The 24,386-nt window shown below is 41.9% G+C and overlaps 1 protein-coding gene across 1 annotated transcript in view; it reads right to left on the minus strand.

Annotated features, from left to right (window-relative positions):
* Window positions 1-24,386, minus strand: part of ERLEC1 (endoplasmic reticulum lectin 1) — a 331,659-nt gene that overhangs the window by 300,613 nt on the left and 6,660 nt on the right. Inside the window, exons 2-3 of the mRNA XM_069234195.1 lie at window positions 15,277-15,381; window positions 9,100-9,180 (exon numbers count right to left, since the gene is read on the minus strand). Of these exons, the coding sequence (XP_069090296.1) occupies window positions 9,100-9,180; window positions 15,277-15,381 (186 nt within the window). The remainder of the gene's footprint in view (window positions 1-9,099; window positions 9,181-15,276; window positions 15,382-24,386) is intronic.

Raw genomic sequence — 24,386 nt, forward strand, 5'->3', positions numbered from 1 at the left:
CGACTCCATCTTAGATTGTTTTCCCCGCAGAGGGTGAGGATGGAGTTGTTTGCTATAAATAGTGCCCATGCAATGGAGTGAATACGTATGTACATAAAAAGTTTATAATAATTATTTACAAATGTACAAATGTTTAAGATTTAAGATCTACTTCTAAACGGCTACAGGCTTCCCGGGGAGGCGGGAGGGCACATGTGAATCTGCAGCGACTAATGCCACGAACAGATGTACACTGGGTAAGTGACATTTTCAGTTCAATGGCATATGTTGCTGCAGATACACATGTTTAGCATAGACTATAAAGCAGTTACCTCCCCTAAAAGCGGTGGTTTAGCCTCTAGGAGTTGAAGTAGTTTGGAATAATGTTCTTAGTACAGCTTGGCCCACTGTAGCTTGTTGTGCATTTAGTACGTCTACACAGTAGTGTTTAGTAAATGTATGAGGCGTAGACCAGGTTGCAGCCTTACATATTTCGCTCATAGGAATGTTTCCTAGAAAGGCCATTGTAGCACCTTTCTTTCTGGTTGAGTGTGCCTTTGGTGTAATAGGCAATTCTCTCTTGGCTTTAAGATAGCATGTTTGAATACATCCGACTATCCATTTAGCAATGCCTTGTTTAGAGATTGGATTTCCTATGTGTGGTTTTTGAAAAGCTATGAACAGTTGTTTTGTTTTCTTGATTAGCTTTGTTCTGTTAATGTAGTACATTAGTGCTCTTTTGATGTCTAATGTATGTAGTGCCCTTTCAGCCACGGAATCTGGTTGTGGGAAGAACACTGGCAATTCTACTGTTTGATTTAAATGGAATGGTGAGATTACTTTTGGTAGAAATTTTGGATTTGTTCTTAGAACTATTTTATTTTTGTGTATTTGAATAAATGGTTCTTGTATGGTAAATGCCTGTATTTCACTTACTCTTCTGAGGGATGTGATTGCAATGAGAAATGCGACTTTCCACGTTAGATATTGCATTTCACAGGAATGCATGGGTTCGAAGGGTGGACCCATGAGTCTTGTTAAGACGATGTTAAGGTTCCATGAAGGAACTGGTGGTGTTCTTGGTGGTATAATTCTTTTTAGCCCTTCCATGAATGCTTTAATAACTGGTATTCTAAATAGAGACGATGAATGAGTAGTTTGTAGGTAAGCAGATATTGCTGCGAGGTGTATTTTTATAGATGAAAAAGCGAGATTCGCTTTTTGCAAATGTAGTAAGTATCCCACTATGTCCTTCGTAGAGGCATGCAATGGTTGGATTTGATTGGTATGGCAGTAGCAAACACATCTTTTCCACTTAGATGCATAGCAGTGTCTAGTGGAAGCTTTTCTAGCTTGTTTTATGACCTCCATACATTCTTGTGTGAGGTCTAAGTGTCCGAATTCTAGGATTTCAGGAGCCAAATTGCTAGATTCAATGATGCTGGGTTTGGATGCCTGATCTGTTGTTTGTGTTGTGTTAACAGATCTGGTCTGTTGGGTAGTTTGACATGCGGTACTAGTGAAAGGTCTAGTAGAGTTGTATACCAAGGTTGTCTTGCCCATGTGGGTGCTATCAGTATGAGTTTGAGTTGGTTTTGACTCAACTTGTTTACTAGATATGGAAGGAGAGGGAGAGGGGGAAAAGCGTATGCAAATATCCCTGACCAACTCATCCATAGAGCATTGCCTTGTGATTCGCGGTGTGGGTACCTGGATGCGAAGTTTTGGCATTTTGCGTTTTCTTTTGTTGCGAACAAATCTATCTGGGGTGTTCCCCAAATTTGAAAGTACTTGTTCAGAACTTGGGGGTGAATTTCCCATTCGTGGACTTGTTGGTGGTCTCACGAAAGGTTGTCTGCTAGTTGGTTTTGGATCCCTGGAATAAATTGTGCTATTAGGCGAATGTGGTTGTGAATCGCCCACTGCCATATTTTTTGTGTTAGGAGACACAATTGTGTTGAGTGTGTTCCTCCTTGTTTGTTTAAATAATACATTGTTGTCATGTTGTCTGTTTTGACAAGAATGTATTTGTGTGTTATTATGGGTTGAAAGGCTTTTAACGCTAGAAATACTGCTAACAGTTCTAGGTAATTTATATGAAATTTTGTTTGGTGTACATCCCATTGTCCTTGAATGCTGTGGCGATTGAGGTGTGCTCCCCACCCTGTCATGGAAGCATCTGTTGTTATAACGTATTGAGGCACTGGGTCCTGAAATGTCCGCCCTTTGTTTAAATTGTTGCTGTTCCACCATAGAAGCGAGAGGTATGTTTGGCGGTCTACCAACACCAGATCTTAAAGTTGACCCTGTGCCGGTGACCATTGTGATGCTAGGCACTGTTGTAAGGGTCGCATGTGTAGTCTTGCGTTTGGGACAATGGCTATGCATGATGACATCATGCCTAGAAGTTTTAGCACAAATTTTGCTTGTATCTTTTGGTTTGGAAACATAGCACTTATTACCTTGTGGAATGCTTGCACTCTTTGTGGACTTGGAGTGGCAATTCCTTTTGATGTGTTGATGGTTGCCCCTAGATATTGTTGTGTCTGACACGGTTCGAGGTGTGACTTTGTATAGTTGATGGAGAAACCCAGTTTGTGAAGGGTTTGTATGACATATGTGGTGTCGTTTGTGCACTTTTTTACTGTGTTGGTCTTGATTAGCCAATCGTCTAGGTAAGGAAACCCATGTATCTGTTGTCTCCTGATATGTGCTGCTACTACTGCTAGACATTTTGTGAATACTCTTGGTGCAGTTGTTATTCCGAATGGCAACACCTTGAATTGGTAATGTATTCCTTTGAATACGAACCTTAGGTACTTTCTGTGAGAAGGGTGTATCGGTATATGAAAGTACGCATCTTTTAGGTCTAATGTGGTCATGTAATCTTGCTGTTTGAGCAGTGGAATGATGTCTTGTAGTGTGACCATGTGAAAGTGGTCCGATATGATGTAGGTATTTAGTGTCCTGAGATCTAATATTGGTCTTAATGTTTTGTCTTTTTTTGGAATTAGAAAGTACAGGGAGTAAACTCCTGTGTTTTTTTTGTTGTACTGGTACTAACTCTATTGCATCCTTTTGCAGTAGTGCTTGAACTTCTAGTCCTAAAAGTTCTAAATGTTGTGGTGACATTTTGCGTGTTTTTGGAGGGATGTTTGGTGGGAATTTGTGGAATTCTATGCAATAGCCATGTTGGATTATTGCTAATACCCAATTGTCTGTTGTAATCTGCTGCCAAGATTGGTAGAATTGGCTTAGTCTTCCCCCCACTGGTGTTGAGTGAAGGGGTTGTGTGACTTGAAAGTCACTGTTTAGGTGGAGGTGTTTTTGGAGTTTGGAATCTTCCCCTACTCCTTGGGAATTGACCCCCTCTATATCCCCTGAAACCTCCCCTTTGGAATGAACCCTGATATGGTGTGGTTCTTGTTTGTTGGCTGGTGGTGTCTGTGGGTTGGCCACGAAACCCCCCTCTAAATGGAGTTTTTCTAAAAGAGCCTCTGCTCTGCGGGGAATAGAGTGAGCCCATGGCTTTGGCCGTGTCTGTGTCCTTTTTAAGTTTTTCAATGGCTGTGTCCACTTCAGGGCCAAAAAGTTGTTTCTCGTTGAAGGGCATATTAAGGACAGCCTGCTGGATTTCAGGTTTGAAGCCTGAAGTGCGGAGCCAAGCGTGTCTCCTTATGGTGACATCAGTGTTGACTGTTCTCGCTGCAGTATCGGCTGCGTCCAGTGAAGAGCGGATTTGATTGTTTGAGATGGTTTGTCCCTCTTCATCTATTTGCTGCGCCCTTTTTTGGTATTCCTGGGGAAGATGGTCTACGAGAAGTTGCATCTCATCCCAGTGTGCGCGGTCATATCTGGCCAGCAGCGCTTGAGAATTTGCGATGCGCCACTGGTTGGCTGCCTGTGATGCTACTCTTTTTCCTGCCGCATCAAATTTTCTGCTTTCTTTGTCCGGAGGTGGGGCATCGCCAGATGTATGGGAATTTGCTCTCTTGCGATCTGCCCCTACTACTACGGAGTCAGGTGGTAACTGCGAAGTAATAAACACTGGGTCTGTGGGTGGTGGTTTGTATTTCTTATCCACCCTTGGGGTGATGGCTCTTGATTTTACGGGCTCTTCAAAAATTTGTTTTGCGTGCCGTAACATCCCTGGTAGCATTGGGAGACATTGATATTGGCTATGTGTAGCCGAGAGGGTGTTAAATAAAAAAATCATCCTCTATAGGATCGGAATGCAGTTGGACATTGTGGAATTCTGCAGCCCTAGCCACCAGTTGCGAGTATGAGGTACTGTCCTTTGGCGGTGACGGCTTTGTGGGGTATGAATCGGGATCATTGTCCGGCACTGGGGTGTCATATAGGCCCCAAGCGTCTTGATCCTGATTATCTTGACTTATGGTAGTTTGCGCTGGTGAGTGCATTTGTGGCGGTGTTTGTGCCGGCGATGCCTGTTGTGGTGGAGAGGGCGGAGGCGTGACTTTTTTAACCACTTTGGCTTGTGGTTGTGCGTCATCCTTAAGAAGTCCGATCCTTCTTTTCCTTATTATTGGGGGAAGGGTTGATATCTTCCCTGTGTCTTGCTGGATGTACAGTCTCTTTTGTGTGTAGTCTGATTCTACACTTTGGAGCTCTTGTCCAAATCTGTGCATCTGGCCACTTATTCCTTGTTCCTCTGTGTAGGATGAAGGTGTGGAACTTTTCGGCGCCGAGAGAGAATCTTTTTTCGGCTTCGGCACCGACAGAATTTTTGTGGATTTCGGCAGTGTGTCTCGGTGCCGAGGTTTTTCGGTGCCGGCATCTTGTTTTTGCCTCTCGGAGCCGCTATCTCGGCTCCGAGGTTGCTCCATGGCGGTCCCTCGACCGGAGTCGGGTGTCTTCGCTATGGGCGTGCCCTTTTTCGGCGCCTTCGACGGGTCGCCGGTATTATGGGTCGAGCCATGGCCTGTTGGCAGTGGCGTCCCCTGGGCTTTTGTCTTCTCGATGGTTTTAATTTTCGACGTCTTACTCACTGTTTGTTGCTGTTGTTCGACGTCGGAGTCTCCGGATTCTGATTCCAGAACCGAGAAAGTTTCCTCTTCGTCGTCGAAACGTTGTTTTGTTGGCGTGGACGCCATTTGTAGACGCCTGGCTCTTCGGTCCCGGAGTGTTTTTCTGGACCGGAAGGCTCGACAGGCCTCACAGGTATCCTCCTTGTGCTCGGGGGACAAGCACAAGTTACAGACCAAGTGCTGATCTGTATAAGGATACTTACTGTGACATTTTGGGCAGAAATGAAACGGGGTCCGTTCCATCGGCTTCGATGTCGCACGCGGTCGGGCCGACCAGGCCCCGATGGGGGAAATCGAAGCTACCCCAAAGTCTTCCGATGATCGGTGTCGATGTACCTAACTATCCCGATACCGAACGGAACAATACCGACGCTTTCTTCCGAGATTCTGACTAACTTTCCGAACCGAAACACGGAGCGAAAAGGAATACGTCCGAACCCGACAGCGGAAAAAAACAATCTAAGATGGAGTCGACGCCCATGCGCAATGGAGCCGAAGAGGGAGGAGTCCTTCGGTCCCGTGACCAAAAAAGACTTCTTCGAAGAAAAACAACTTGTAATACTCCGAGCCCAACACCAGGCAGCGGACTGTGCTAAACATGTGTATCTGCAGCAACATATGCCATCGAACGCACTGTATATCATAATCGGTCGTAGGTACACAGTCGCACAAGAATATGGCCCAACTTCGAACAAATTAACTCAGAGGTTAAAATGATCATGAAAAAAGTTGAAGCGAAAAGACGAGGACTGTCTATAAACAAAGAACACATATTATATAGAGAAACCCAACAGTGCAAATATGCCTTTAAGAGACTTCTCCTGCAGTTTGGTGAGGTTTCAGAGAGGTCCATACTTTCCTCAGGTAGCTGACATGGTAAGTGGGCCCCCAATCTTCCACCCTGGCAATTATACCTATAGTTAATAAGGCCCTGCAACATCTCAAGATACATCGTCTATGAAGAGGGAGGTCTTACTCCCAGAGGGTCTTCCTATCACAGAAAGCTCACACACAACTCTGGTATGGCTGGATTGCATAATGGTCCAGGATAGAGATTTTATTGCCCACTTCTGAACTGTGTTGCAATTCAGTGGCGAAAAGGCAAGCAGGTACCACATTGAGGCAATTTGTCCACTAGATGCAGATGGTCTGTTCAGAACTCAGAGCAATATTCCTGGAGCCTGCGATGGCCTCATTTGTAATGAGGAACCTGGTGGGGAGTGGACTGCAGTTCTACATTTTTCACTGGATAGATAGTGTATCAATGGTTCAGCGCATAAAACATCAGGGTACGACAAGGAGCGGATTCTTGCTCTCATACCTCACCCACTAGGTTTATCATCCTGCAGGCAGACTGGACCCCCAGATACCCCACAAAACGTGTGACTGGCAGCTGCTTTTACTGATATTCCCGGTGTTTGTGATCTTTTGAGACCCATACCAGACAGACTGAAAACGCAGCTTCCAAGATCTACGGATGGAAGCTGGAATGTAAAGAGTATGGGTTCATGTATCCCATCTTAGGTGAAGAGGTACAAGGGGGTGAGATGAGAGGGCATTTAGTTCTCCCATGTGGGCTGCGCACAAGTGTGTTATCCAAGTTTTCAGGAACTTTGCATTGATTTTTTTTAACTTGACTCCTCCAGAGGGATGTGGTTTAAAACATATCCTCCCTGGGCCACGCTCAATGAGTCACTCTCCCACGGGGAGTTTGCAGTCTGAAAGTATTAAGATTGTTTGGGCATGCAAGGGTGCATTAGCTTTTCACAGGAGACCAGAGGCAGGCTTGTTCCCCCGTGTGTATGTCTAAAACCAGAGGATCACCACTGTAGACTTAGCTGAATGATGCATAGAACAGGACGCCCACACCTATTAAGGCTCTGTACTTCATATGCTTAATTTCTTGTCTGTACTGGTGTGACACCTAAAGGTTGTAAAACCTGTGAATTCTTAAACATTAGCGGATTGTGGTGGGCCAGATTTCTGCAGACGGGACTCAACCGAAAATCTCATCTGTTGAGAGGAAATCATTTGGGGAACTTCCAGGCTAGATAATTCAGATCTATAGGACGTAAATACATTACTTAGAATGCTATACTTGTGGCCCAATAAAGAATAATTTTAATTACTGAAAGTATCAACTATGATTAATATTGAGAACAAAAAAAAAAAAAAAAGATTCCCATCGATGGCTGTGCTTGAACTTAACAGCGAGTACAAGGTAGAATGTGGGTAAACAGACTTCTTTACGCCACATCTACCATGATGGATTTGGGAAACCTGTTGAAGTCTTACCAATCAGTGTGCAACCAATCTATTGAAATAGGTTTACTAATTTGTTATTAATGCAGTCATGCACAAGGACATCAAATGTTTAGTGTTAAATTTTTCTACTAGGACACTTGGCCCATAATAGGTTGAATGAAAATGGCATATCGAAGAATCCTGAAAAGTTGCTTTCAAAACGGTCCCTCAATGACTCTCAGACATCTGTGCTTAATAATTAGTAGCAAATACTAAAACAACCACAAATGGGGAAGATTTTTTTCCAATGTCAATACAAAGCATACTCCATCAAGTTGCAATAATGTGTCCATTGACTAGTTCAGATTTTTCAACCTGGTGCTGTCCACATTAAAGAAAGAGGAAGTGCACTAAGGGAAATTGGTGGACATGAGGAATGGACATAGACTGCAGGAGGATGATGGTCAGACGTTTGGCTTCTGCCAAACAAACATAGAGCCTGATTTAGAGTTTGGCAGATGGGGGTCACGCCGTCATGAACATGACAAATATCCTGTCCACTATAATATGATTCCATTATATCCTATGGAAATTGTAATACTACGGGTGGGATATCCGTCACGTTTGTGACAAAGTAACCCGTCCACCAAACTAAATTAGGCCCATAGTCTGGACATAGTACGTGGAAAGGTAGTCTGATGATGTATGCTTTATGTGCTGCTAAGTTAGAATCCAAAGAAAGTGGAAGAAAAATACTTACAGCCATGTCTGGCAGGTTTTAAAACGTGTGTTAATACAAATTAATCATACAATCATTATTTCTACAATTACTTTTGGCACATCTAGCAAAACTGTATGTTACGACAACAGATTTGAGGCACAGAAGACCACACTGTGCTCTTCCTCTCCCACCTCTGTGAGTAATCACAGTGGATCGTCACGACAGCAGAGTTAGCAAGCAATGACGAAGTCAATAGGTCTTGTCTTTGGACCTTTTGGCTTTGCCAGTGCCTTCTTGGGATGCTCCACTGTGTTGGGCAACGTCATCAATGTATTAATTTTAAAAAAAAAGGGAGGGCTCAGTGATGTGGCCGCTGCTGCCAGTCGCGTCATTCCTCTAAAGAGCACAAGCAAGATGTATGCACGCTCATGTGGCAGAATGATGCAAACAACCTTTGTTATTCATTTACGAGTCAAAGAAGAAAGACGATGCCACTTGGATCAGTAAAAAAATAATAATAATAATGATGTTTTTTAGCATTAAACCGGCACAACAATAAAAGCGCCACAAATATGGGCAGGTGGCAACTAAGGTGAGACGCCCGCCAGGGCGACAACAACACAGAGCGAAGGAAAGAGGGGAGAAGTGCAAGAGAAACACAGAGCACATGAGAGACCTGTACCCGTATCCTAAAAATGTCAAGCGAGCAAATAAAAAAAGGCACGTTCACTCGAAACGTCTCAAAGTGTTCGGGTAAATGTTATTATACGATAGAACCTTCTACTCCAAAACGTTTGAAAAGACACACTGCCTCAGCAGCCGTGGGCTTATATGTGATTTCATAACCAGCTGACTGAAATGATTGGAGACGCTGCAATTTAAACAGAAAAACCACAAACAGCTCCAGATGTTGTAGTACAAAAAGAGTCATGTCGCCTGCAGCCAGCTATGCATTATTTTGTGGCATTTGACAAAAATGTTATGGGCTTGAATGGTAAACATGGAAAAATTAATTCGAATTTCCACTGTAAATTAGAAGACTGCAAACTATTTGGGAAAGAAAGTCCACAAATATAAATGAGCAACTGCAAGTCAGAGTAGACGTACCCGGTATGAACAACTGCTTTGTTTAAAAAGCGGCTCCAAAAGTTCTACTGGAGAAGCCCCTTTGTAGTCCTTATCTTCTTCCTATGAGAAAATAAATAGGAGAGCCACAAATTATTTAGAGTTTATACATCAACGAGAAATGCAACAGAAATAACCCAAATAATTAGAGATGTGATCGGTTTTCACCCTATTTAGTACTCTCTCAGGCCACCTGAGTGGATGGAGCATTAACAAATCTTGATTTAAAAAAATATTTCTCAGCACACATTCTAGGAATGCCACTACTCACTACTCAACAAATTATTTCCCTCCGCAGCTGCCAATTTTATAGTCTCCTGATGCGCAACATGTTCATCTTTTTAGTGTGGATGCGTGACTTTAACCTGTAATGTGTGACGCTTTGAATGACACTTTATCCCACATATAGCAAAACAGGTATTTTCATATAATGTGAACAATTTTGTAATAAGAAGGTAATATCGACCTGCACTGTGTATGTTGAACAGGGTCACCTCTATTACTTAGTGCTTAGGTCCCTATCCAATGAGGCTATAACGCAGTGTCCAAAGACTGAGAGCAGTTAGTATGACTGAGGAGTGTACAGCGCTTGCACACACTAAATACCCATTTCTCCAAGCCTACTGTCATCCATGTACAGCTCGAAGGTCAATTGGTATCCAAAGTACTTACAGACAGAGTTCTGGAGAATTTCTCGGGCTCTTGAAGTAATAGTCAGGAGAAGCCATCCTTACCATCTCAATCACTAGTGCCAGCTTGCACATTTGTATGAAAGTGTAAATTGTTCCCAGATCAGAAAGCTTTGAGTTCATAAATGGCAGACCAGCAACTCAGCCAGGCTAATGCAGTGTCTCACTGAGGGATCTTAAAAACCCTTATTTATCTTACAATGAGAGTAGTGAGGAGCAGAATTAAGTACCTCAAATGGCCGATGCGGTTTCTACAAATTGGCATCAAATAGAAAGTGCAAGTGGCAGATTTCTTCAAGCAAAAATATCACACTCACTGAAAGCATGCTACAAATATTTAGGTACAATTATGATTGCCATATGGTTTAATGGCCTCAAGAATGCCACTTTTTCAGTCTTGGGCTTTTCCTCTTACAAACTGGTGTTTTGTGATACTCGAGTCAACTCATTCCTATGAAAACAAGCAAACAATGTGACTTGTTGGCAGCTCAGCTCCTCTGAGTAAAAGCACAGAGCAGGGCAACTGGAGTGATTCTGATATGGGGCTAAAACGAGTTTGTGTCCCCTGGTCACCTAAGGATTTGTGTCACAACCCGTTTTTACAGAAAGGGCACTCCCACGCCGTTCACACACAATTCTACTTAACTATACATTTACTTCTCAACATAAGCTTTTCGACAGTCATGCCTATGTATAGTGCTTGAAAGTTCTGCATCCTACTGCTGGATGCTTTTTGAGAAAATTACAAGATCCATCTTAAAAATAAATAAATTGGGATTTTACCTGGGACCTGAAGAATTTTAGACCTGGATGGTCTGTGAAGTCGCCACTATTCTGTTTTCCAAGGCATTCAAAGGATCTTATGTTGGCAGCAAGATACTTTGTGTTTTAGATTTTATGGAGCGTGAACGTGGTCCATGTTAATTGAATGCTGCACGAGTGCCAGTTTACATTACAAAAGCTCAGATACATTTTTTTATGCACAGGAAGTTTAGTGTTTTGTCCAGAATCACAAGAGATGCCGAGCTGACGCCAGGACTCCAACATGGTTCCCTCTTACCAAGGTTTGCAGCTCTAATCTTTAGGCCACATCACTTTCCTTTAAGTTTTAAGCGTGGGGCATGGATTTACAGTTTAACATTTTTTTTATCAGGAGTCAGATTAAAAAACAAAATAGAAAAAACATAGGGCAAAGTAAAACCTTACATGTTTTGACAACAAACGAACTAGGCTACTGTGCGGCAGATTTTGTTTTAATGAATATTTCCATTCAGATTATTATGCAGCAACAATCGACATAATGAGGCCCCCATGAAAAAGTCTGCTTGAAGGAGATAAGATTATCTTACTTTAACTTACAGCCTCTTTCTCTTCTTCATGCGCTTGTGGCCAGGTTTTAGCCCAAGGGCGACCATTCTTTAAGCCAGTGGAGGTTGCTTGGGACTGAAAGCTCTAAACTGTGGATGCCCTCAACTCCCCACATGCCACCAGACTCGGGCGGAATCTGAACTTTATTCAGGGTCTAAGCGGGGGAAGGGGGAGTGGGGTGGTGGGGCAGTACATACGTGCCAATCACAACACTTATGCAAAGGGAGGCAGCCTCAGCCAAGCCATCGAGAGGCAGCGCAGCCATACAAAAGTAGGGTTTCAGTTGCACAGTTAACAAAAGGCAGTAAGTGTGTTCTCAACTTAGCAGCCCTGCCAAGCGTCAAACATTGAGTGGCAGTGTCACACCTTGCAGCAATGCGGTAAAATTATAAAAAAATGCGTTAATCTAACACAAGCCCTGGCACTTGGCAGGGTTGAACCTCTCACAGAGGGTCGAAGCAGTCAATGTAAATTCCTTGGTCTTACAGGACTTCATCTTTGCAACTACATGCACAGAATCTGTTTGCATGCCATCAAGCAACAAATCTGGGTTAAGGGAGCTACATTCAAATCTTTGACGAGAGCTTTACTCATTGACTGGCACAATAAAATAGCGTATGCTGTAACCATACTGTAGTCTTGCAGCTATACATAATGTACTGTGTGGTTTAATATTGGTGCTTATACAGAACTTACTACTTTTAAGTAAGTAGTAAAGTGTTTTGCTATATGGAATGCACAAAAGCACCTATGCAGCAGGAATATATGACACGTCATCCCTGTAGCAGACTAACATAAGAACACAGGAAATTCATAAACACCACAAAGACAACACAGCCAAGTGAAAATAGTCACTGCGCCGTATTGGTGCCTTCTGCACAAGCCCTCTTATGCATCAATGGCTAGACACTCTCCACCGTGCTCCTGACATGGATTACCTTCTCATACCATTGCTACTATGGTGAAACATCATTAAAAACGATCTAGACACATAGGTGGTCATTCCAAGTTTGGCGGGCGGCAATTGCCGCCCGCCAAATTTCCCCCGTCAAAAGACCGCGGGGGCCATTTTGACTTTCACGCTGGGCCGGCGGGCGCCCGCCAAGGGAGCGCCCGCCGGCCCAGCGGGAAAGGCCCTGCAACACAGGAGTCGGCTCCGAATGGAGCCGGCGGTGTTGCAGGGGTGCGACGGGTGCAGTTGCACCCGTCGCGATTTTCACTGTCTGCTAAGCAGACCGTGAAAATCATGCTGGGGCCCTGTTAGGGGGCCCCTGCACTGCTAGTGGCCGTGGTCAGAATGGGCAGGAAAGCACCGCCAGCCTGTTGGCGGTGCTTTCCGTCAGTCACGGCCCTGGCGGTTTTTACCACCAGGTTCGGAATGACCCCCATAATCTTGCCTCTCCTCACTTTAATAGGTCCCAGACCACCAAACCTGAGCTTGCTTTTCTTCAATCCTCCAGGCAGTCTAACAAGAAATAAGTCCTCGACCGCAACAATCTACCTGTAAGCATCCATCCTACTATTCAATGCCGCCGGAATGCTTACAGTTTCAACAGGACCCTACTCCCGATTTCATTCTCTGCAACAAGATGGAAATCCCTCTTCTCCTATGGGTTGCACCGCCAGTCACAAACAATAACATGCCGCACCAACTGAACGGCTCGAAAGGATGTCCCGCCATCAGAATTTACATCAGAAGTACTCCCAGTGACCACCAACCAACATAAGAGGACACACCATTTAATTAGTGCATTCAATGGTATTATTAACCAGTGGATGAGGCAAAACGATTCTTCTGTGATCTTTGTTATTTCCCATTGCAATAGAGAAAACGTTAAGCCATTATCAGATATTAAAATACCACTGGAAACCCTCTGTAAAATCACAGCTAACAAAAATATTAGGTCTGTGCTTGAGTATGGTTCAAATAATGGCATATCAACCCATTTAGTAAAGTAATCACCTAACAACTGTAACTTGTCTTTTTCCAGAATAATTTACAAAACTGCCTCAAAAACTAACAGCCAAGAGAATGTTACCCCTTTTCCTGCACCACAGAACACTCTAACTTTCAAGTGCTCAGAATTACCATTGTACAACATACATTTCTCCACTATCACAGCATTACCTACATCCATGCCAGTCACCAGTATTTCATACTGATGGGGATTGCCCAAAGTCCCTCAAACAGGGTATGAGTGTGTCAGCATTTTCACAGAGTGTCACAGACGACATCCCTATCACAATGTTTTCTTGCGCTGTGCAACATTCCAGCCACCTATTACATTTTCTTGAATTCACCTTACACCACCATAATCTCCCAACTACAAAGTGATCAAACACATTCCTTCTAAACACAACCAGAGAAAACAATCTACATGAACATGCCTTCCAGCAGATACAAGTGTTGGATAAATAAATGTAATTTTCTAAAGTTCTGTAAAACATAAGCAGCATCTAACCATACTAGAATTGAAGGAATACCTTCTGTATGAAAAATGGCAAAACAATGAAACACTTGTCAGAGGATTTACAATTTTGACAAAGCACGTATTTCACTATTAAATAACTGAAATGCTAGTAAGCTCAACTGTATCTATCAAAATGCACTCTAGGTATATTGGTTCGACATTTTGAAAGTGTGAACAGCAACCTCTGAGATGTGGCTGAAAATAAATTAATAATCTTGAGGCCTAAATCGAATTAACTTTAAAAATACAGTTTCAGAAACAAACGTAGCTTTGGGACAAACTGACACTACTGAGTAGTAAGAGCAGTTTCAAAGCCTGCTTTTAAAGGGACATACTGGTTTGAAAATCTATTTCGAATGATAATGTATTATTGAGTGAAAAACAAAGCAATCTTCAAAATTAGAAGCAAATTAAGAGAGGCATCATTTTGAATCTCACAAAGCTGCATTTCACACTTTCTTTAAGTATATCACCAAAGCCCCAAGGTTTGCTCCGTGATGTAGACTATGCAAGGCCTCAAAAGCAACCCATGCAGACTCCACTCACATTAGTAGCACAAGCAGAAGGAGAAGAAGTAACACACAGATGTGTTAGCACGTTACTCATTTAAAACAAGATTTAATCATTCAGTTTACAAAATAACAGATGGCAGTTTGGTGCAGCTGCATAGTATTCCGCTCAGCATTTGCAAGTTATCCAATTTGTGACACCTTTGGGTCCTAAAAACAAAAAAAATATGTTTTCTATTTAACTCGCTTGACAGCGCCTCTTTGCTGTTTTGTGGCACATTTCATACGCAATCACTACCCAGGTTAGTGCTAATAAATTTAACACCATTGGAAGATGGAGAGCCAAGTCTGCCCTGTCAGTATTCTGGTTTACAATCTGAAAGATGCGCACAATCAATTAGGACAGTTTAAGTCATGAAGTCATCCTACATCGCAAGGCAATTTCACGGTACAGAGTTTATAATCTGTTGGCTGCCTGGCCAGTTTTATTTTATTCTTACAGATTACAAGAACTAAAGAAGTGACCATCCATTCAGCATTCCAAGGTGCACAAAAGAAGTGCGCACTTAACAATCTATTACATTCAGAGATGTGTGAGGAGAGGTCTCGAGAAACCGACACACAGCAAAACTCTCGTTGTGCGATACAGACACAATCAATTCTTTCACAGTAGCTCACAAACGAGGTCAACGGCAAGGACGTGTTTAAATCCCATAAATCTCAATCTGAAGGGCCCTCCTCAATTTGGACCACTTGGTCTTAAGTAACGATCAGTCACGGAAGTTCTATCCTGCTTTGACTTCACAAAGTAAAGGCAGGCCCTGCGACAGCAATGGATCAAAATGTAATAAGAAAAGTCAGTATACATTTACATTACAAAGATGTTGGTTACCTCTTCAGTACACAAAATATAAGTACACTGAAACATTTCTTATACCCCATAATTTGACCGATGGCATGTAAAACGTGCATGCTATTATACAAATCATTGGAAAATGCAAAATCAGCGAGATGTGCGCGTTCCCCTAAAGATGGTGCACGGTGCTACCTAGCACAAACAACTTTGTAAATCATAAGGTCCACTAACTGAACCTAATCCAAAGGGTATTTCTTAGATCATACCTCATCTCCAGTGGAGCCTGCTGGAAGTAGGCACCTATATTTTTCCTTGTCTGCCGTTGTCATAATGATGTAATTGTCCTCTTTGTAAAGATGACCAGGCGTAGGCTAAAACGAGATGAAAGATAATGTGAAAAAATGCAAAACTTACAATTTCAGTTGTCTAAATAGGGACTGATTGACAAAGAGTGAGTGAAACATCATAAAACTGTCTCAGAGGATTACTCTTCTATCTAGTGTACATTTTCAGCTTTATTTTTTATTCTTAAAGTATTCCGAGTACTTCTATGAAACTACAGCAGTCAGAGTTCATTGAGGTAACACACGCTTAACACTTATGCATGCTACATTTCCAGAAATATCTGCACAATGCAAAAAAACACTTTTCTTCAGGAGTAAGGGCCAGATGTAGGAAGCATTTTGCATGGTGCAAACTGCGAAAATCGCAGTTTGTGCCATGCAAAATGCTCATCGCGATGCTCATTCACAATTTGCAAGTCGGTACCGACTCGCAAATTGTGAAAGCGACTCGCAAATAGGAAGGGGTGTCCCCTTCCTATTTACGACTCGCATCTCGATGCTAAATTGCTTTGTGACCACGAATGCAGTCGCAAAGCAATTCGCAGTTACCACCAGTGTCACAATGGTGGTAACCCATTCGCAAAAGGGAAGGGGTCCCTGTGGGACCCCTTCCCCTTTGTGAATGTTGCCCAAAATGTTTTTTTCAGAGCACTGCCTACTTTGAAAAAACTAAACCAAATGGTTTCGTTATTTTTTTTATTTTGCAACTCGTTTTCCTTTAAGGAAAACGGGCTTCAAAATAAATTAAAAAAATATATATATATGCTTTATTTAAAAAGCAGTCACAGACATGGAGGTCTGCTGTCTTCAGCAGGTCACCATCCCTGTGAGTGCAGGGACTCGCTATGGGGTCGCAAAATGCGACCCACCTCATTAATATTAATGAGGTGGGTCTTTGCGACCCCATAGCGAATTGCAGACGGTGTCTGAGACACCGTTCTGCATCCGATTTTGCGAATCAGAAACTGCGAGTCGCAATTTCTGATTCGCAAAATCGGAACTTCCTACATCTGGCCCTAAATGTTTTGCCTGTGAGGGGTCACCATGGGCCACATTCCAATTAATTATGGATGTTTTCGCCTCCTACCACCACCACCTTCTGTTCTTGACAGGAGTACATCTGTAAGTATTTCTACGGTTACATATAACTAAAAAGCATTTTTGAGTGTTCATGAACTTTCACAAGCAGACTGACCAACGGACAGCGAAAACCAAGTCTCTACAACAAAATTTGCGTATGCCAATACTACACCATAATGTTGAAATGTTCTATATTGCAAATACATACTCTCTCAGAACATTCCAGTGAAACACCTTGTGTGAATAAGGACCTGAAATTACGAGGTGCAAAAGTGAAGATTCTATCTGCCAAAGCTGAAAAGTGGGCAAGCAAAATAATTTGTGAATCGGGGCCATAAAGGAGCAGTAAGATACTCCTTGATCCGCCTATTCATTAGGGAGGGTGGGGGGGGGGGGGGGGGGGGGGGGGGTGGAGGTGTACCTTAGTGGCAGACATTTTCTCAGTGCCATCTACAGGCACCATCTTTTGAGAGTGCTCATTATAGCTGGCCAGGATTAATCAGCCTGAATTACCATTCTTTACTGAAATGAGATGTGCCAAAAGGTGCAAAGGCAAGCCTGTCTGCACCCTGCATTTCATTCTTATTACTGCACATATCTGCTGCCATGGAGGGGCAGTTGTTTGATGACCAGATTTCATAATACAAAACCTGGGAATAGAGATCCTAGCTGTAAATTCAGTAATTATTGTAACAATCTTATATTTTCAGCTGTTCCAAGTTTCACTTGTCACCTGCAAGACAGCATAAGACTCTTTTCTTTCAACTGCCACTCCTTAATATAGCATAAACTAGACCTTTTTAAGAAAAATTTAATTGTGTATACCCCAGTGGCCATAATCTTAAGAGAAATGTGGCTTAATGATTGCTCCAAGCTCGACATTGTTCAGGCGTTGCCAGATGGTTACTGGATCAGCAGACCAGATCGCACTGAAAAAAAACAGGAGTGGTTTTGTCACTGTATTTAAATCTACACTGCTTTATGATATTCTACACGGTAGGTTACCTGACTGAGATGACCTTACCTTCTAGCTTAAGACTTCACTCAGTTTTTCCTTGTCCTTTTCTAAAGCTCTTACTAATTCTATGGCGCAGTATGCCCTTAAGGTTCACCAATTTTACATTTCTAGGAGAACTGAATATACATTTTGACTACTTAGCAGATACTTACGCTTCGAAACTGATCAAACATCTTGAAGCAATCTAGCTGTCACAGCAGGCTCAGGAACACATAGAAACTAATTGACACAAAAATTGGGTATACCAGGAGGTATTTGTAACACTTCTTTTCCATCCTGGATCCCCGCTTCTATCCAGTAAGACACTTTACTTAAGAACTCCAAGTTCTGGTTGAGTCCACCCTGGTGGTATCATCCTACCAGGGTGTGAATAGACGCAGATGATGAAGCATGCCACTATTAACGGGTGAGGCATCTATTCTGATTCTCTTTGAATACCTAAGGTATACTTTAAATAGTGGTTTCTATCCTTTGTCCCTATTTTTCCCATCCTAGTTGTCATTTTTTGTCTATTGATTTAGAAGTAAGCCTCGCTTTTATTTTGGCCTGGACAGACCACTTTGTGATTCCCATGGAGGTAGGATTCAAGCACGTGAGTCTACCCTATCCTGCCCCATAGATTACTACTGCATCCTACTCAAAGTCTTGGACCTCTGTGACATCTTAAGTACGTCAAGAACGGACAATAGGGTTATCTATAATGCGAGCGCTAATAAGGAACATGCAGAGGTTAGGGACTGAACTGGTTTGGCCTTGGACAAATTGATTCAGTTACATTTTAGCCCAAACCTGAGCCCAATCTGCGGTTTAATAGGCAGCTAGCTCCTTTCATTCACAAAAAAAAAAGCAAAGTATTACAGACGAACAAGGCATAAACATTATAACTTCACTTGTAAAAGGAGTAGTGGTTCAATTATAATTCACCAGTGAGCCATATGGACAGCTTGCTCTGCCTTTTCTTTTCTACCAGAATATAAAGCCTCCAATGCCTCTAAAGAGATTTTTGCATTGGTGTAATCTGTGCTAGAGCCTATAGCCAAAGTCTATTTCTGCGGCCTCATCATTGGATAGATGTTATGATTTGGCAGGGTTTGCCTCACATAAAATGTGACATCTATCCATCTTTCTCTAATGAATCACAGAACTGCACAGTACATCTAGTCTCGGAATCAAACAACTGTACAAGTCCATGCCCGTCACCTTTCAATCTTTTCAGCCAGAGGACATTATAGGCCTTGCAACCTTTGTCAGATCAGGCTCTCCCGTAGATTCTGCCCACCCACGTTATTAAAAAGGTTGCCCTGCAATTCATTACACTCTGATAGACCATAACATGTCGACCTCTTTGGCTCAAGTCCCTCACTCATAGAAACATGCAGTAGTGATTCCACTAACAAAGATGCCTTCCTTGGATCTAGCTAAACCTGAACACTACCACCTGATATCCTTACTTCTGTGTTCAGTCAAAGTATTGGGGAAACATAAACCAGTAACTTTCCTCTAATTTGGAATGGCATAATCTTCTTCACTCACCACAGCCTAGCTTGTGTACCTATGACAACACAAAGGCTGCTCTTGTAGTAGTGTCTGAACACCCAAGATGATCTTTAAACCAAGAAGGCACTGCTGCTGTTATTCTATTTGATTTAAGTGTAGCCTTCGACAGTGTGCCCCACAAGTCTCTTATCAATCAACTATGAAGCTATGAGATCAGTAACACAAAAGTCGTTTACACCTTTCTTGAAGAACCACTGCTTCCTCGTTTTAGAGAAATCTTTCCTCACAATGCTGTGTGGTGTTCCTCAGGGTTCACTACGAGTCACTAATTATATATATCTCCCCTTGCAGACACAGTTGCCTTTTCTGGTCTGTCTTTGATCATATACACAGAGGACACACAACTGGTCATCTTGCCATCTCCTTAGGAGGGTACCAAAGTTGGATAACTGAGGAAGTGCCTAGTACTGTGGCCAACTGGATAGAACTCACCTGTCTATAACTAAAAGGGGAGGGCGGGGGTTGGGGGCTTGGAAGACGGAGATGGTGATTGTAGGGAACCAGCCTCTTCATTGGACTTTGGAATGGTGCCCTGATGTTCTTGGGCACTTCCCTTCACAGAAATGTGCGTTTTTTGTGGGTATGACAGACCCTGTTGAAAAGTTTAAGAACCATCCAGAATGCATCAGAACATATGTTATTACGGATCCTCAACATTAATCAGCTTGTTCCCATCTAGTTCATATCCATTGGCTTTTGGTGGAACAAGCACTAACAAAGTCAATAGGTCTCACACGAGGAGCGTCTGTGCAGCATGGTTGTTTTTTTTTTCTTTCAAATCCACTATGACGCAGCCAGTGATGACCGCGTCAAAGCAATTATTTTTATATTCCTTGCAACCATGCTGCACACAGCCATGCTAATGGACAACATGGCAAAGAACATCAACAAAGCCAAATAGCTCTAATAATAACGTTATAAAGCAGCATGGTTGAAAGTTACCAAAATAAAAAAAAAATAAAAAAAAAAATCATGTGCCCAGCGTTGGCCTTATCATACACAATTTTTTTTTTTTTTTTTTGCTTTCAACCGTGTTGCACAGCAGCCGTGCTTTTGTACAATATGGCGTGGCTACAACAACAACAAAAAAAACACAAAGCGAACAGATCTCACATAGGCAAGACTTACTGGTTTTGCCTATACTTATTATACAAAATGTATGCCATTTTCAACTTTTTCCAGTCCTAAAATATCTCTCATTTCGTTCCTTACGCCACTGCAAATTGATTGACAAGAAACACTTCATTTCCCTCTCACTAAATTTCTCCATGGCCTCCTCCCTAACGTTGGTTTTCACGATTTAGCAATAATTAACAGTCAATAGTTCTGTGCTAGCATTTAGTCCATTTGTAAAAATCGCAATTTCGTCAAACAAACCTGTGAACTGAAGGTTAAACGAATCTACCAATGATCACATAATCCAATTAAGTGATGCAGGGATTCAAACTTTGTGCTACACAACAACTTAGCCACAACCTGTATTTGCATACCCCAGATAGACAAAATCCCCTATGTCTCATGATGATGTACAACAAACATTTCACCGTCACTATTTAAATTTTCACTTCAACATTGCCATGTACAACTACTGCCCTACAACTAAATGTGATATTTTCATAAACACGCTCATATAATGTGCAGGGCTGCTACCCAGTCCTCTAAAATGCAACATTAATACCCAACAACAAAATGTTTTAATAACTCGAATACCTCGAATTAATGGGTTCCCTGGCCAGGCAGTTGAACAGCTCTAATGTATCTCACTCTCAAAGGTGTTCAGAAGGAGTTGATTTGAACTTCCACTAGTTTTATGCCATTGCTCATACTTTTTATTTCCCAGTCTGCAGAGAACAGCATTTATTCTGCATATTTCCAGCTTTTGGATATGGGTGCTGGTATTGAGGTTAGCAGATGAGGAGAGTGAGAGGGAGTAACCGATATTACAGACAATGGGAGAAGGGTGGGAGGGGGGTGGGACAAGCATGGACGGGTGGCGAGATGCAGCAAGCAACAGCAGGACAGCGGCCTGAGGATAGACAGGTGGCAGACTGCAAACATGTACCCTTATGTAGTGCAACAAGTCCAAAAAAAAAAAAAAGGTCACTCAATAAGTGTGCAGCAAGTGGAAGAGCACTGGGAGAGGACAGGAAGCTGTACTTGCTCCATGCTCTATGGAACAAACAGACAAACTAAGAGAAAGTGAAACCGGGAGACACTGATCAATGAGAACCAAGAAAATGAAAGTGAAGTTGAAGCAGTAATTGGCTCTAAGCACTTTTTAATGTATTCATTTTTAAATAAACAACAGACTCACAAGCAACAGAGCATGTGCTTCCTCAAGCAAGACCTAAAAACAAATTAAACTGATAGCCCTCCGTTTCCTTTTCTGTGCCATAGCCAACACAGGTCCTACTTTCCGAAGAAAGTGGATTCAACCTTATACTTCTTTTAGGTTTTTAAGATCGGCCCACTTGAGTCTTGCCGGTGTGCGTAGGGTGAGAAGAACCCGAGCAGGTGTACACTTCTTCCTGTTCCTTGCATCTAAACTTTGGAATACCCTTACATTGCCGCTGTGATTCAGCCCAAGTGAGGTAAGTCTTAAAAAGCATCTTAAATCTTGTTTTTTCTGCTCTCTGTGCAGTCACTGACTTAATGCTGCTGGTTCATTTTGTGCTGGGAAGCCCCAGTTCGGTAGCCATAAGCTATATAAATGTTCAAAGATAAATATAAGTGCAGTTCAGTTACTGGACAGACAAACTGATTTTTTATGCACAGAATTATTTCTTATTTGGTCTACTTAAGTTAAAGGATCAAAAACATGTATCATACTTTCATTTGCTGGATCAGAAAGCTAAACAGACAGACGCAAACTTGCAGCATTTCTCAGCGACGTGAATGGTTCACCTTGAAGTGAATGAGCTTAAAATAGTGATTTAGGAATGATTGGGTAATTACTGGTGACATTTAACCATGCAAATATAGATGACTAGCACCATAGAACAATCTTGACATACAGCAGCAATAATTCTGGTGGCACTTTATTATCTGACATTCATTTTGATGAGCCATTAGCTGGTCTAGGCACAGTGTTGGGCATTACCTCTCCTCACAGCCACAGTGCTGAAAACACTTGTCCCTTCTTAAGGCATTCAATTATTAATTGGCATTTTTCAGTGGGGTTAATAATGGCACACTGTATCAATGACTCATTCAGTGATGTAAAAGTACTGTGCGAGGTGCATCTAAAACAGAACAGCGTTTTTAACATGTTCACAAATTTCTAAAACGTGCAAGAATCACATTTTGTTATTAAGAACTAACAATGCTCTGTACTTTGGCAGACCATGAAATAATGGAACATTTCATGACTTTACAATTTCACTTTTTGCTCACACACCTTAGCAATCGTGTGTGTCTGTTTGAATTTTATAACGTTATTTTACACAGCCAGGCCTTACTCGTCACTCCTAGCGGTCAGCCAGTCAATGTTACTCTATGATTTGCAACCCTTGCAATTCAGGGCTGCTACTGCCTATTAGGTTTAAGGGTTCAATCAATTTTGCACATACGTTTCCACAAACTAATGATCGAGATTGTTAGTTTTTACACTGTGTTAAGTAAATTCTTACAGTTCATAGCAGCTTTGTAATCTAGTGTTAGTACTTTACACTTTTTTCGTTTACAAAATGTAAAGATTAACATATACCCCTTATAATCCAATTGTTAAACTGTAGATTGAAATTATAATAATAATCAAGGAATTTCGCAGTCTATAAAAAGGTCCTTTTTTCAGGACCATATCCCACATTTAATTCTGTAGCCTTAAATCAGATTATTGCATTTCTGGTTTTAGTAGATGATTTTTCAATATGCTCAACGCTCACAAGCGTCTTTAGTGTTTAGATGGATTTTTACCTGTCACACAGAGACAAAAAAGTGCTTCAAATGGCCAATACAATGCTCAATTTGGTCTTTAAAAAAAAAAAATCACATACAAAGCCAAAGGTTCTGGCTTCAACGTGGTAACGAATGCAAACAGCATTGGTGCATGCAGGTGTTATCACATTAAAGTAAGACTTATTAGCTTGGTCAGGCAACCATCTAGAGCAGTGGTTCCCAACCTTTTGACTTCTGTGGAGCCCCCACTTCATCATTACTGGAACCCAGGGACCCCCAGTGACTCATTATTGGAATCCGTGGACCCCCCCACTGAGTCATTACTGAAAGCTGGGGACCTAATCTATTAATATTATTTAATTTTCAAAGCAATTGCGGACCCCCTGAGGAGGCTTTCCGGATCCGAGGGGTCCCAGGACAACAGGTTGGGAACCACTGATCTACAGTGCTGAACACCTGCTATAATGGAGAGTAAAAAGACCTGAAGTAACTGCACATGTGACTCCTTTGTTCAGAAAGTATGTGTGCCTCCAGGATGCTGCATTTTAAAAACAAGCATTGGCAAAGGTAATAGGTTTCACCTATGCAAGATCTGTTGGCTTTGCAAATTCTTTAAGCCATGTTGTACAGAAGAGAGGAGTGTTGTAGAGTGGAGTGGACTGGTATAGAATGTAGTGGGGTAAAATGGCGTGACGGAGAGTGGAGTAATGCAGAGTGGATTGGAGCACAGTGGAGTGGCATGCAAGGCACATTTTTATCTGATATACATATTGAATTTAGTACTATCCCTTGCCTATTACATTCTAGCTGTCACCTAGTTACCAAAATATTAATAATCCAATTATGTACTTTCATAAACGCCATGGTGTCTCCTCTAATTGTCATTAAAAATACATTGCTATTCATAGGGTCATCAAAACATGAATGGCAATGGTGGAGCACAAATAAAGCCCTCCAAAAAATTCAAAAACATTCATAAGAGAATCACAATAAAGGGTTCTTTCAACAGCAAAGGCCAGAAAAGCTGATTAAGTTCATGAGACGCAAAAAACAATACTTCCCCTGACAGCTAACTATCAACATAAAAGTTGTCAAAGGGGTCTCCAACATTTTTTGTAATGGTAGCTACTCATGTTCAATTATAAATACACCAAGCTACAAATATTTAAGTGGTAACAGAAGTCATGTCAGACAACATTATTTAGAGTGGTGATCCTATGAAAAATTACCTGCACTGATCACCTCAGTGTCTAATATAAGGCAGGGTTACCATCAATAATGTGAAAAAAGCTTTATCAATTTAGACTGCCTCTACATGGTTGCATAAGACGGTAATAGTTGCAATACCCCCGACACCAAGATTATTATTATTATTTTTTTAAACTGTAGTAAGTCTCTCTAATGACTCATGATTTACCACTCAAATATGAGCTTTAAATTTATTTTGGAAATTTGCCACTTCTTCCTGCCAACTTATGAG

Source organism: Pleurodeles waltl, chromosome 5 (assembly GCF_031143425.1).
Source record: "Pleurodeles waltl isolate 20211129_DDA chromosome 5, aPleWal1.hap1.20221129, whole genome shotgun sequence".
Taxonomy (NCBI): domain Eukaryota; kingdom Metazoa; phylum Chordata; class Amphibia; order Caudata; family Salamandridae; genus Pleurodeles; species Pleurodeles waltl.